At 42.0% G+C, this 15,503-nt stretch overlaps 1 protein-coding gene across 2 annotated transcripts in view; it reads right to left on the reverse strand.

Annotated features, from left to right (window-relative positions):
* POC1A (POC1 centriolar protein A) overlaps positions 1-14,585 on the reverse strand; it is a 59,383-nt gene extending 44,798 nt beyond the window's left edge. Inside the window, exons 1-6 of one of the 2 annotated variants that reach the window (XM_049826122.1) lie at positions 14,470-14,585; positions 12,909-12,993; positions 9,633-9,804; positions 6,327-6,506; positions 5,140-5,247; positions 3,660-3,775 (exon numbers count right to left, since the gene is read on the reverse strand). In XM_049826122.1, the coding sequence (XP_049682079.1) occupies positions 3,660-3,775; positions 5,140-5,247; positions 6,327-6,506; positions 9,633-9,804; positions 12,909-12,993; positions 14,470-14,487 (679 nt within the window). In that variant the 5' untranslated portion in view covers positions 14,488-14,585. Of the gene's footprint in view, positions 1-3,659; positions 3,776-5,139; positions 5,248-6,326; positions 6,507-9,632; positions 9,805-11,124; positions 11,191-12,908; positions 12,994-14,469 lie in introns of those variants that run through there. The other variant, XM_049826123.1, reaches the window with a different exon arrangement.
* Positions 14,586-15,503: the final 918 nt, after the last annotated feature.

The following is a 15,503-nucleotide window of genomic DNA, read 5'->3' on the forward strand; positions in this document are numbered from 1 at the left end:
CATGTAAGCAGTTGCAGCTTCTGTGCCCAAGGAATTCTTGGCTGTCTTAAGCTCAGAGAAAACATCATGCCTCTTCTGCCAAACCAGCTCATATCTTCCACAAGACCATTCAAAACACCTTTCCAGAAAATTGCCAACATGTCCTGCAACCTCACTTGATAAACAATAAGTCTGGTGCAGCACAAGGTGTCACCTCCCAGGGACTTGTTGCTACAAGCCTACCCTTCTGCCAGCCAAGTCCTAGAAAAGTAACAACCAGTTAAGGAACTTACACTGGGGGATTAATGACTAAAATTGAATCATGCCAGCCTACAGAGTGACTGAACATAACTGTCCCAAGTCTGACAATAATACGTTTATGTAATCAGTGAATGCAACGATTTAGTAGCCACCAGCGAAAAGATAAATCAGGATGCCCTTGACACAGCCACAGTCCCTAGAAAACACATAACCACCATCCAGCTCTACCTGAACTGTATAAGAGTACCAATTGTTCCTTTCAAACAGCAGTAAAAAAAGTTAGAGCTGTTTCCATAGACCTGCAACAGAAGTGCCCCACATGCAACTTCGCACAAGGAAAAAGTATCAGGCAATAAACATTGGCCGTTTTTGTAGGCAGATGATCTACTGTACAAAAAAGTCAGCGCCAAGTCAAGGATTGAATAAAGCATCTTCTCTTCTCCTGTACAGTAAACATGACCACAACATACTTTGCTAAAAACAAAACAAAAAAAAAAAACACAACAAAAAACACACCACAAAAGGTTTTGCAGTTTGCTCTACTTCCAACTTTCATTTACAAAAGTCACAGTTGGAACAAGTCCTGGCAACAAGAGCAGCACTGCTAAAAGACAAATCAGTTTTGGAAAACAGCCCAACTTTAACACGCAAGAGTCTGTGGCAGGGCTACTTATCTATTAACTCCTGGATGCAACTCAATCTTTAAAATGGATTCCCTTGAAATCAGGCAGCATAAGCACGTCCTGAAGGACGAGATGCCCTCTAGTGGGACTCAGATGGCAGCTTCACATGGGAGAGCCACAAAACTAAATCCGATTTAGCCAAAAGGCATGTGTATAAACCCTCAGAAGAGCAGGGCTTATAAACACATCTCCAGAACATGTTACAAACACATCAGTTTGTGGCCACAGGTGCACGAAGTGACCTCATACAGCTACCACTGCAATTTTAGGTTTCTTGGGCTTTTATGACTATTTCTAGTTCAAAGTTTAATACACAATTAGGATTTACACAGTAGCTGTTAAAAATAACACTCATAACAGGCAAAGATCCCTTCAATAGCATGGGTGTCAGACTAAAATGCCATTTAATAAGGGTGGGATAGAAGGGAAATATACAATTCCAAGATACAAAAAATAAACCTGACAGCCAAACCTAAACCACATTAGATTTGGACAATTTAACAGCAGTAAGTAGAAAGCAGGAATAGATGATTTTTGAACCAAGTTATACTGTGGCTGGAAACACACACTGCAGATCTTGCCAGTGTTGAAAAGCTGATAAAGTAAGTTAAAGGACAATACGACACTGTTCAGGTATTTAAACACGCTACCTATTTTAGTAACAAGACTTAAGAAAGTAGTTTCCAAGTTTTGATATAGGTCAAAACGTAACAATACTTATTACAAAAAGAATCACAATTTAGTATTCATCATTGTAATTATACCAGCTCAATACCAATGAATTGGAACAACACTTAACAGAATCTAATGGAAATCAAACCTTTTGACAACTACCAGAAAACTAAGAGTGATTGTGAGTCCATAAGAATAACTGAAGAAATTAAAAAAAAAAATCGCATTATATGAGAGTTCAAGGAGCTCTGGCAGGTTTACAGTTGAAAAAGAGTTCAAAGAGTACTTAACTTGACTACACAGGGAGAATACACTTGAGAGGACAACCCCACAAGCCAGGAATAAATTGCAGTGCAGCAGGAAGCTGATGCCAGAAATAAGGAATACAATGGTTTTTTCTACCCAAGAAAAAGCCCTGTTCCAATGATAGCGGTGTCACCATCAGTGCTTAATAGTCAGATCAGATGATCATAATAGTTTCCATCCATATGCAAAGAGCAAAAGAACAGCCCCCTATATACAGAATTATGAAAGCATTCTAAAGTTTGCAGACTGTTTCTACTCCATAGCAACCTCTTTTGGGGGAGCTTTTATTTACTTTATGGAAGCCAAAGAACTTTCATAATCTTAATAGCTTCTCTGCAGACAATCTGCATTTGCTTTGAGATGAGTAACTTCCATTGCTCTTACCTACCAGAAGAGGTCTAGTTTTTCACAGGTTGCTGTGAAGGAAGACAAACCAAAGAACTTTGCTCCTTAAACATCACTCATTTTCTCTGCCTTTCTATATCAAGGGAAACTAGAGAACTTCTATTGAGAGCCTGCAAAATCTTTCATCACCTTTTTAGTAAAGGGATACACAGTCAAAAGCACTTTAAAAAAAACAACCGAAGTTACATAAAGCCAGAAGGACCAACAGCTTTAATTTAGAACTCAATTTTTTTACTCTTAACTTGCAAAGTTAGCAAGAATCAACTGCAAGCTATTTACTACTCTGTCTTTTCTGCCTGGCATTCAGCTGTGAGGCTGTCAGAACAGGAACTGACAGTATCTAATGTGCATGGCAGAAAGAACAATTCACCAAGCTCCAGCCCTGTATTGCCGATCTGCTTTACTAGCATGCCAGAAGCAGTCTTCTAACAAAACGAACTTTAATAAGCTATCTGTACTGGAAACAGTGCTTGAAAACATATGGATTTACAAAATACTACATACAGCAGCCCTAAAAATTGTTAACAGTAAGGGAAAGAAAAGCCACATTTAGGCTCAAGAAACTAATATGCACAAAACAGGACAATCGAACTCAAAGCAGCTTGCAGGAATGGGAAAGCACCCTCTTCCTATCTAGTTCTACAAAACAGCAGCGCTACGCAGTTTGACAAGAACAGGTAATGGGAGGAGATGCCATTTGGAAGGTAAGGGGAGGGAAGGGGGAAGATTTAGACTCCTAAATATAAAAGCTAGCTACTCCAAGGACAAGCCAACCTGGACAAGTCATAACAAGGTCAAAGCTAATTCTGGAAGCTGAAACCAAACAGATACTGGAGAAGGAACCATAAACATGGATCATGGTACAGAACTGCAATTGGTTGATTTTGATTCTCCTCTTTTGTTAACTTTTCCTAATTTTCTCATTAAGAACTTAACCTTTTGCTTTGCTGGAATGCATCTAACTCCTTCTACAGGCTTATTCAGAGCCAAAGGCCACATCCTTTTTACTGCACATAATCTCAAGAACAGTGAATACAAGCCAAGTGGCATTGCAGATAACACCTATGCACACCTACAACACGAGACAGTTTCAGCATCAGGGCTTTTTTGCTTTTTGATGATGGGCAGAGAAGGACAAATCAGAACAGAGATGTTTCTCACCAATATGCAAGAATCAGTCTTGGAGCTAACGCAAAGCAAAGCATGATGTTTGGTGAAAAAAGGCTTCCACTGGCAGGCCTAACCCAGAGTCCTTCTGGAAAAGCAGCAGGTGATGGACAAACAGTCCTTGGACTTCAGAGCAATTCATATCAATAAGTGGAAAAGTCTGACTTTTCTAAGATCATAACTTGCCTTGATAATGTTGAAGAAGTCTATTCATCCTAACGTCCCACACCTTCACTGTGTTATCTGTACCAGCCGCAGCAATGCATGTACCACTGGGATGAAAATCCACATGATTCACAAACCTGTAAATTGCAGTTAAATCCGATTGTTTACATTCAACTGTTGCTAAAGATCAAAAAGGTCTTTAAGAGGGGAAGCTACATCATGATGCATTGAACACTACAGAAAGGTGGAGGTAAGAGAAATTCAGCAAATTTTCAGGTTAAGATCTTGCTTATAACACAAAGTAGACTGTAGGATTATAGCTAAGCATACCATCTTAAATGTTCTGCATTACAGCTGTAGTAACGCAAGCACTACAAGCCTCCTGAAATATGACAGATCCAACTGTTGTGACATTTTCAAGCATTCATTTAATGTTTGCATAATATGTCTTCCATTAAATTAACAGGATTTTAGAGTGGTGTGTACAAGACTGAACAGATGTTTTTCTTCTATTATACTTAACCAATTTTAAGATGGAACTTGCTGAATTTGTGCCTGAAATCATATGTTGCTGCTTGGAAGGTAGCAAGGCTGAGACCAAATTCCTTTTTGGACCTGTAGCAATTTTTATTTGGAACACATAAGTACGGTAAAACCTTCAGAACTTTCAGTGAAGAGCATCTTGTAACTCCTCACCCAATCCATGCAAGAAATTGGATAAAATTAATTATCTGTTGAGTATTCTTGTAACAAATGCTGAAGAAGTTGAGATATTTCAATAGGTTGTTTGGACAAGCTATATTTTTAAGAGCACTGGAAAAGATAATGCTGTCTGAATTTGGCTTAATATCTTTGCATATTACCTGGAAAGAACACAACTTTGTCTTAAAGATTCAATGCAACAAGAAATCAGGAAGATTCCACTCTCGGTTCTCTAAGGACTTGTTTTGTGTTTCTGGACAAATTAACTGTTGCTGTGGCTCAATGTTCTCCATGAAAAAATCCCAATTCAACAGCCGTTTTTCTGAATACAAAGTGTTTTTTGGAATAACCTTGTTATTCAAAAATTGAGCATGAAACAAAGCATCCAAGTACCAATCTGCCAGGATACTTTTGCTCTTTTAATTTACTTCAACTCAGAGCAAAATAAAAAAAAAGCTTAAACTAGCTAGAAGAAGAAATAAAGAATTTAAGCATCTCCAAAAATAAATAAGCATAAAGAAACTAAGGCTTGACATGTTGGACAGTTATTGAAATATAACCCTCAAGGTTCCAATCTAAAGTAGTCATAAAAAGGTCAAAGCAATTCTGGAAACTCTTTTTGCATCTCGTCCTCTGCTGGCTGCTTTTGTAATAGGTGCTAATGCCTTTTTAAGAGGTAGAAATGACTGCCAGGACAAGGATCTCTGACTGCAGTCACAAAACCAGGTCTACATTCACCAGGCATCCCCATTTCAGAAATCACAAGAAAGCCGGTCCTTGTGCACTGCCAGGTACTTACCCCCCATGCTCACAGAAGGAGTGTATACATTCTCTGCTGGTTTTATCCCACAGTTTGACAGTTTTATCATCACTGGCTGACACTATCAATCGTCCATCAGGAGAGAATCTAAGACAAGAGTTATAGCAATTAAGAAATGCCCCCAAAAGTTGTATGGGGTCAAATGGGTTTGGCGAGCTGTCAAGGTATGTTGGTAAACACACCTCGCTCTTCAAGTCACACTGACATCAGTGAGACTAAAAAAATCCAATCACTAAGTTGAGTGAAAAACAAAGCAAGCCATAAGTCCTCAAATTATCCCTAATTCCACAACCACATACAATAACCCTCAGGAAAGTCCCGAGACTGACTTAAGATGTCCTGTCCTACTTGTATCAATTTAAGTGTATCTCAAGTTGTTTCTGTACCCTGATTCAAAACAATGTCTACCTTTGCCACAAGCATTCAGAGCAATACAGTTACTCCCAAGATAACAGCTGCAGCAGGAGAAGCTTCATTATTCAAGTGCCTTAGAAGAATGTATCAGGCACCTATCTCAAAATTTCATATACAAGACAAATCAATATCTCTCTTCAGAGGTATACATTTTACAAGATCAGGACTTGAGTCCCTAAGTAGAAAAATATTTTCTGCTCTACTGTGGGCATCTATAGCACTACAGCCACTGGCACCACCACCACATTCAAGAACTATAAGGAACTTTTCACCTACAGAGAAACTGTGGCTTTATCCTAGATGCATATATACATAAGAACTCCTTAGAACAACTGAGACTGACAACTGAAAACCAAGTCTGAAACAGTCATCAGGAAATAATGTTTCTATGATGGCAGCACTTTCAGCATTTTGGAAGGAGCACAGGTGATAATTTTTAACTAGAGGCATGACAAGTCTAAAAGTAACTAAGCTGAAATAACAATATAAATCTCTCATTTTGCTTCTGTTAGCAACTTAAAGATGCAGACGTCTCCATACCAGGTAAAAGCAAAACACAGAACAAATCACTAAGCAGGAAAGTCTCTGCTTGACAAAGATCACTGAAGAAACACCAACTGGGTACTCAACTATTTTGCAAAGAGATCTCTGTAGGTTAGCAATATATTTCAGTCACTAGACACACTTGAATTATCCTGAATAGAAATTGAGGGATAAGTCCCCATCTCTATTTGTCAGAAAGTGGTACTTACCTGGCACAGCGAACCCAGTTTATGTGTTGACTAAGTGAGAATAGAAACTTCTGCCTGTGAACCATCCACACTTTGACTGTTTTGTCATCAGAAGCTGTAACTAAGGACTGGCCATCACTGGAGAAATGAACACTTCTTACAGTTGCCGTATGAGCCTTGAACACAGTAGATTCTCCTTTGCTATACAGAAGGAAAGAGCACTTTAAAACTGCACAGTAGGGCAGCAAAGACATTATGTACCTGAAAACACAAAACTTATGTATGCTGACTAGTGCTATTAACCACCACTTCTATGAGAACTGCATGGGCTTACATTAGGAAGAAAATGTTGCTCAACCCCAAACTCATGCTTCATGAGCTATACAGAATACATAGCTAAAACCAGTTGTTCCAGTTCAATATTGGAGCCCAATCCAACAGGAAACCACCCATGTTTCCTATAAAGGGGCAAAAATACTATTGTTAATTTGTGCAACCATTTAAACAACATTTATGGAAACATCAATATAAAAGAAGATGCTGAGATTCTGTTCTGTTACCAGGTCCTTTGCTGGAAGGCAGGTGAGGAGGGAAGTAAGTATTTTCACAGTTCATCTAGACAGAGCCAAGTAGGTAACTACCTCACAACTGTTCCTGTAATGGCCCATACTCCAGCTGAACTCTTCTAATGTAGCATCACACAAGAAATAACACAACTGCATCCAGCATGCCTGATGTTGTACAACTTAGAGCAAGCTACCATTAACTCAGCCAGGCAAGACAAAACACAATGTATTGTGTACAACGTATTACTCTTCTTTACCCATCACTTCCAAATAAATGCAAGAGGGATTGTTCTGACAAATAAATGCAAGGCATATTTAGAGATCCAAAGTGCAACATATTTAGACATCCAACAGGTATTTTAGACCAAGAGTCCCATATACATCTCCAGCATGTCCTATGCTACCAGGATCTCCATATTCACAGGCAGAAGAAACAGAAAAACACAGTGGTTTGCTACCTTCTCCATTAGGATTTAACAGGCTTTATACTGAGGATGAGGACAACTAAAACTGTAAAGGCCAAAAAAATCAAAATACAACATACCTTCCAAGCAATATTCCCTCCCTCCTCAGAAAAGGTCAGAGCTGCCTAGTTTTATTTAATACTTTATCTGCCAGAAGGCAAGGAACAGTAAAGGTTACTTCTCAGGAAAGTTTTCTTTCTTCCAAAACCACAGAACATCACCAAGTCTGATAAAAACTCATGCAGAAACATGAAATTACAAAATTCTGTCAGCATGGCTTATAAAAAAACCCACACAAATTCCAAAGACAGAAATCCACACACCAGGGTAGGATTAACTCCTTCAGTAACATATTACCCTTTAAAGGGACTGCAAGTTTTCAGACTCTTTGGAAATAAAGTCGTGGCCCACAGACTCTGGGGCAGCTTCTGCTTCCCCTTTTAATGACAGCACAAAACTGGCAAGCAGAAGGTCTCAAACATGATTCAACATCAACAGGTTTTTTTGTTATATTTGGTGAAGGTAAATTGATTAAGAATACTAAACAAACACAGATTAAAGGTGCCATGCACCAAGGTATTCACAACCAGCATAACAATAATAGCTCCCATTCCACCCTAGCCCTTTTCTGACATGACAGCCCTAAGTGCAGTTTAGACCACAGAGCTCACATGCCTAAGCAACCAAGATAGAATCATCCAACACAAGTTCAGTTTTCTCCTCACATCCGAGTACTTTCTTAAAATGTATACGTTAGCTTCTGAGAAATCTAACAAGTTTGTGCTGTAATTTATTTTCAGCATTCTGTGTTAGCAGCACAGCTCTGGAGATAACAAAATGACAGTCAGTTTCTTTCTTTATAGATTTATGAGCAGCAAGGTTAAGTTTTCATCATAGTCCACCTTGTCTCTTTTAATAATATATATGCTAACATGTCATTGTGATCATTCCAGGAAAGTTTAGTTGAACTTGAAATTACAGTCTGCAAATTTGTAGTGAAATAGAACTAAAATTTAGATATTTAGAAGCACTTTTTTCTCATATTATCTCTGTCACTTTCAGAACCTATCAGTTCCATGACAGAGATTACTTATGGTTTAACAGATCATCAAATAAGGCTTTCATGGGTAATCATAACCATAAGAACTCAAAAATAAACAACTAGAAATGCTTTCCCAGGTTCCTGAAGAGACACATTTATTTTAAAGTTGGGGTATGGCTTTTGTGTGGTTTTGTTTGGTTTGTTTTTTTTAAATCCCTTTTATTTGCCACCACAATCATCAGGTCTGTTTCTGGACACAATTCTTTAGTCTTTGATAGCAGCAATTTACAAGCTCACAAGCAAAGGAAATTCCAATACCTTTTTATATGCCTGTCCATTCAAAAAAAACAATCCCACTGTTTAGCATGGGAATCAAGAGACCAGAGGAAACACTAGGAGTTGCTTTTCTGCATCTTGGCTGCAAAAATTTTCCCTTTACTTGCAGCAAGATTAAGTCTTCAAGCAAAAGTTCTTCAGTGCTCTCCTGTTTGTGTTGTAGTTCAATTAAGTGTTCCTTGCTGAAGACATATCACTTAAAACAATGCATCACAGAGTAAGACAACAGAAGCTGAGGTCTCTCAGCCAGCGATTGCCAAGCACTTGACAAGTGTTAATGAGTTAAAGCAACTAAACCCTCCACTCAAAAATGGAAACTTCCTAGTAGGCTAAGGTACTGAAAGTAAGTTTTTGTTAATCATATGTAAGCTCACAAAAAAAGTCAACACATAATCCAAAGTAGTCTTTTACCTTAGTAATATACCATCATTTACTACCAGTGGAACTCAGAGTTACTAGTTTTAGATGAAAAAGTAAAGGTTAAAGGCACCTGTTTTGTGGACTACAGCAACCTCCACCCTGCTCACAGAACAGGCATCTCCCTCACTAAACCTCAGCTTGTGTTTCAGCATCTTGCTTAACACTGGCAGAGAAGCAAAGGATCCATTTGCTAGGAAGAAAGACTGGGGGAGAAAGGGGAAGAAAAATCCAACAGCTCACCACTGATGAGTTACTTTAGTGACTTGCTGTGTTAGCATAGGAAGTTAATACTGACCTTAAGCTTTGCAAAGGATTTTATTTTTTTCCAATGCAATTTCAAGACCAAATTACTTCTCTGTCAAAGCTCTCACACTAAATGGTTCTTCTCTCCCTCAAACAGATCCCAGTCCCATAGCTGGAGAACTGCTATCAAGAAGCAAGGAGAAATCCCAAACCATAGTTAAAACACAAAGAGAGACAGAAGGGAATAGATACTTACACACTGGGAACCCATAAACGGACTGTTTTGTCTCTAGAACCTGAAGCCACCAGGTGACCAGAAGGTGAAAACTGAACACACATCACTGCATCTTTGTGGCCCACAAAGCGATAGGCTCTCATCTGAGGTCTCATACTCCAGATCATCAGGCATGAATCCATTGAGCCACTTGCTGAAATAAAAAGGAAAACCAAAACCACACAAAACCAAACTTCCATTAGTTCTCCTCCAATTACACTGAAACTACATTTCACGCTCAGTTCATCATCACAGCTTTCAGCATTCTCAAGTACATTGTCCTTGAAGCTTCACCAATGTATTGCATACTGTGTATTTCATTATTAATTCAAAGAAGTCAGTCATGCATTGGCTTGGACCGACAACTCACTTCCAAGAGTAAAGTCACACAACAGCTGCAGAGACAAAAGCTACACAAGTTGCAAAACTTCTTCCAAATAAATACACACCAAGGCAACACATAGAAGGTGTGTGAATGAAGGTTCTCTTGTCACTTTTTTATTGGGAAGCAGAGGCAGCTGTCAGCTGCAGCAGGTTAAATATCAAGTAACACACTACAGATTAAGCTGTAATGCGAGTTGGTGACTTAAAGGCAACCCAGCTACATCTCTCTCTACCACCTCTCCCGTGTTGCAAGAACATCGATCAGAGTCAGCTCGGCAGTTCTTAACATACAAAGAATACAAGCTTGCAACACTATTAGAGCAGTGTTCGGTTTGCTATTAGTAGGAAGGGTCTGCAGGCCTTGATGGTTGTCCTGAGAAGCTTTAAGGAAATATGGATGGAGATGAGGTCCCTCCATCTACTCACACCCACTTTTCCACTCATGACTACTTCTATAGTCACCTGTGGGAATAAAAAACAACCACCACAACTTGCCTTTACTCTTGGGCTTCTAAGAAAGGGGTGGAAGAGGGCAAAGGCATGCTCCAAGGACAAGAAGGGCTGGAGGGAGACCCCCCAGGACAGATGCTACTTTTTCAAGATCTCCCTCAGCAGCAAGAGCAAAGGGCCACTTAAGCAGAAGGCAGAATTCAGGTGCACATGCTACACCCATTGAAAGCAAAACTGACAACTCATCTCCATGACACTGAACCTCATACAAGCTACATCCCCCTCTCTGTCCGACAGGAGCCATATTGGTCCCTGCCAAGAATACCAGGCAACAGGTTTCCCAAACACAAGAGTAAATTCCACTTCAGTCTAAAACTCTCCTGCCCAGGTCCCATCACTGACTCAGTGCAGTGAAAACTAAACAGCTGCTCATCCCTTAAAGCCCACCACACTGTGTGAAGTCTGTAGCACTGGGACCCTAGTGATTTGTAAAAGAGCAAATATATGCCCATGGCAACTTAAAGTCTCAAACAATAACAGCAAAAATACCCCTTCTAATCAATTTTAATGCCTAACAGAAAACTTCTGTATTTGCCTGCGGAAAATCTATGAATATACACATCTTAGCCTGCCAACAAACCCAAGCTGTATCTGTATCTCTCTGCTTGAGTGCCAAGTGGGGTATATCTCCAGGGAGATCTTAAGATGTTTCTAGAAAAAAAAAAAAGAGCAGTTTAATGGTAGGTTCTGACATGGCAGTATCATAATTACAAGAAGAATTCAGTTCACTAGTGTTATGGCAAAACACCAAACAGATTTTGCTGGAAATGTCCTTCTATTTCAGTCATTTTGACATAAAAAATAATGGTCATATCTCTTCCTGAAATGGGCATATATTAATCCCAAATCAATAGGAAACAGGATCACTTATTATTCATCTCCCCTAAGGGGAAACAAAAAACCTTACGTATTTGTCAGTTCAACTGTTGGTTTTGTTTGGTTTTGTATTTCTTACAGGCAACACCTTTCCTTACTGATATCAAAATTTAAGAGGAGACAAGTGCAAAAGTAGATTGAGCACACAGCCTAGTGTCAAGAGATCTGAACATCAGTCATAACTACACTAAGTCATTGTCTGGCAAGGTTATTAAGTTGCAATATCACAGCTTCCCCAGGACTGATGTTAAAAAATTTAAGGAAAATAATACTCTGACATCTCAGTAAAGCACTTCAGCATGATACTGTTTATATGTGACTTGTTGGCAATACCTATTATCCTTATTGGATTGAGCAAGCAATCTAATGGCATAAAAAGACTGAGTCCTCTAGGTTTGGTTGTTTTATTTCGGGGGCGGCGGGGTTGGGGGGCTGGAATCGGGAAAGAGAACTTTAAGATCTCGTAAGAGTCAAGTACACACAACTGACATGACAGTATCTAAAGAAGAAAAATTCTTAGAATTTTTTCCCTTTCTTACCTGATCTCATTTACTAAAAATATCAAGAGCAGCTATTTCACAGTCTAGATGGAGGCAGTAAAGGCCCCCTGTACTACTTCTGAAAGGCCATTCAAACGCAATGCTAAATTATATTCAACGCACCCTTGCTAAACAGAGATCTGCACTGACTGAATAAAGTCTTAGGAATATACAAACAGAATCACAGACACAGAGCAGAGTGAACTCTTGCTCTGCGATCAAAGATGCAGAAAGTAGAAAGGAAAAGATAGCAGACAACAATAAACACAGCAGCAGGGAGAAAGAGGGCCCAAGACAAGTTTGATTCATTTTCGTTTCCTTGCAGCTTCCAGGTCATTGTGTAGGTTGCAAGGTCAGAACAGGATTATTACCTGTTAGACTGCTCCATTTCTGTTTACTGATGCCTACTGCACCCACTGCCTACCAGGTATATTGTCTCAAACTATCATTTCTGCCTTACCTTCTCTGCAAGCCAAAGCAATGTCCACCATGCCACAAAGACCAAACAGCAACTTCACTAAGAGCCAAAAACCCTCCTGGCTCCTACTCAACGCCCATGCAGCGGATTACTGAATAGCAATTAGGACACAAGCCTTGGCATAACCACAAGCAGCTGTCTAAAGGAGAGAAATGGAAGAGGGAGAAAAAGTAGTAAGGTTTTACCTTAAGCTAACTGCATGCTAAAACCAGCTACGTGAAATAAGCATTGGTAGATGTCCCTAAAGCTCTAGCAGGATGCACACAATCTGCCACCCCTATGGTTCAAGAACTGGATTTTTTTCAAAGCACATAGAAACATTCATCCTGAAATTCTCCAAAATCTCTTCATCATGAAAACAAGTTCTTTGCTCTTGTAGAGCTCAGTACCTCCACTGCTCCCTCCATTTAACTAAAGCAGAGAAGCTCTTTCTTTATCATCTGGCCATCAAAACAGAGAGAGACAATTTACCCAATTGTTTCTTATTGAGACTGAAGTCCACGCTAGTGATGGCATCTCTGTGGCCTTTGAAGTGTCTCTCCAGGGACGGATCTTCCTAGAAGACAATAATGTTCAGACACTATAGATTAAGAACCATCTTTGCACAATAAAACCATTTTATTTCTATGACAAGCAAACCAAGCCAGATATTCAGCCCACAAAAGCCAGGTAGAGATAAGAACACCATGCAACACAAAATATGAATTTCACATGTATTGACAAACTTTAAAAGGGGCAAATTATCCAAGCTGATAACCTCACTGGATCTTAGGTTACTTGCACAAATCATTCATGCATTTTTACAACATGCTGCTGGTACAGAGACCCCAAAGCTGACTTTGGAACAGATCAGCCTTGTCAATTACCACCTGAGCAGGCAGTCAAGCTCAACTTTGCTCTGATAGCTGCTCATCTCAGCAGAGGTATAGTCAAGAGGCCACTGTTCACACAGAAGGGACAAATTTGCAAGACTTAACACACCTGTCAAAACAGACAGGTAGAATCAGAACTGCAGCAAAACAGACTGACCCACTACCCTTCCCCCGTGTCTGGGAACACAGCATGTCCCTAAACGGCACCCTGCTGCAAAGGCCAAACAAAGCCCGAGCTCAAGAGGAAAAACCAAAAACACCAAGAGAACAATTACAAGAGGTTCTAACACTTGAAAATTGTCCAGACTTCAGAACAGGCTGATCAGCCTTCAATTCCTGCTCTCATACACACAGTCTCTGCCTCCCTGTCAATCCCCACCACAGCCTGCTCCCCCCAGGACATGACCACAGCCCCAGCCTGCTCAAACAAGCACCCAATCCCAGAAGAACAGGGGCTGACCTCCCCCAGCACCAGTCCTCCCCAGATCCAGAACTTCCCCCCCCCCCCCCAGCTCCCCCCACCAGCCTAGAAGTGCCCGCACAAACACAGACCCATCCCAGCTGCAAGAGCACCCCAAGAACCAGGGCTGCCCCCTGCCCCAGCAACATTAGGCTCCCCCAAGCCTACCTGCTCCCAGTGCCTTCCAGCCCAAGCAAGCCCCTGCTGCACAGCCCAACCCCAGCAGCACTAAGCCTCCCCTTAACCCAGAACTGCCCTCCACGCCTTCCCCTGCACGGCCCAGCCTCAGCAACACCAGACACTCCCCCCCAGACCTGCCTTCCCCCCCACCCAAAGACACCAGGGCCACCCCCCTTCCCCAGCCCTGCACCGTGTGTCCCGTCCCCCCCAACAGTCCAAGGGCCGCCCCCCATCAAACCCCGAGCCCAAGGGCCCCATGCACCACCACCCCCAGCGCCAGGGCTCCCCCCAGCACCCCTCCCGGCCCCAGGGGCCACAGCCTCCCCCCCCCAACACCCTCCCAGAGGCCTAGGCTGACCCCGACCCGGCCCCAGCGGGCCCCGAAGCCTTCCCCCTCTCAGTGACGCTAAACCCCCAGGCCGCAGCAGACGCCGGCCCGACCCCCGAGACCTTCCCCCTCTCAGCCCAGCCCCAGCGGCACTAAACCCTCAGGCCGCAGTAGATCCCGTCCCTCCCTCACCAGGCAGCCGGCGGCCATAACCCCTCTCGCGCGCCTCAGTTCAGTTTCGGCGCCTCCCGCGCCCCGTAGCAACGGTTCCGCCCTTAAAGGGGCCGCGGCGCCGGGCCGGAAGGGGCGGTGGAGCCACTTCCGGCCGTGGGCGGGGCATGTCCTCTGACGGGGACCGCCATTACAAGCCCGGGAGCTGGAGCGGGAACTTTCTGCTGGCTGGGGCCCGTCCTCCTCCTCCTCCTCCTCCTCTTCCTCCTCCTCCTGCCGGTCAGGCTATAAAGCAAGCCCGGTTGGAAGTGTAGGGAAGGAGTCTCGTGGGTCTTGCTATGGAAGTCAGTTTCTCTGAGCGCAGCTGGCCCTGTCTGAGGGTGCTCACCAGTATTAGGAAAATTTCCTTCCCTCACTGTTAAAGCAGTTAGTGTTTAGAGTATGAAAGCCTGTTAGCTTTGTTAATACATATTAGTTCACGTTATACACTGCAGGGTAAGGAGGTAGTGAAATTTTACTGGAGACTTTGGTATTGTTCATACTTAAGTAATTGGACTAAAGGATGGCCCGGCCTTGGGCATAAGGCCTGTGCTCTGTGGAAGCTTAGAGCTGTCTGTGAGGGATAAAGGGTACCCCTGGACAACTGAGGTAACACCAGCGTCCAAGCCCCTCTGACACGGCTTTGAAACCTTCCCGGCTTCATAGACAAGTAACTCCAGTAAGACCCAACTCAGGGACATCTGGATCAATAGACAAGCAGCAAGAATACTGCAGAAACAGAGTTGCTTTGCAAAGTTTTCCTATGATTAAGTGATTAGTCAAATTGTGTTGTGCCTGAACACTTGAAGGGTGTAAGATCCCAGTGTAAAACCACATTCGGGGTGGCCCAGTTTGGCTGGGACACCTCATGCACATGAGTAGCTATTTATCCTTGTAATTCTAGACCTTGCGTCCTGGCCTCTCTCCTTGGTCAGCACGGGCCAGTTGTGAATTTTCTTAACACAGCATGTTGCCATGCCGCTTCCAAGATGGCTTTTTTCATCCCGTTATGCTTC

The sequence above is a fragment of the Accipiter gentilis genome, chromosome 23 (assembly GCF_929443795.1).
Source record: "Accipiter gentilis chromosome 23, bAccGen1.1, whole genome shotgun sequence".
Taxonomy (NCBI): Eukaryota; Metazoa; Chordata; class Aves; order Accipitriformes; family Accipitridae; genus Astur; species Astur gentilis.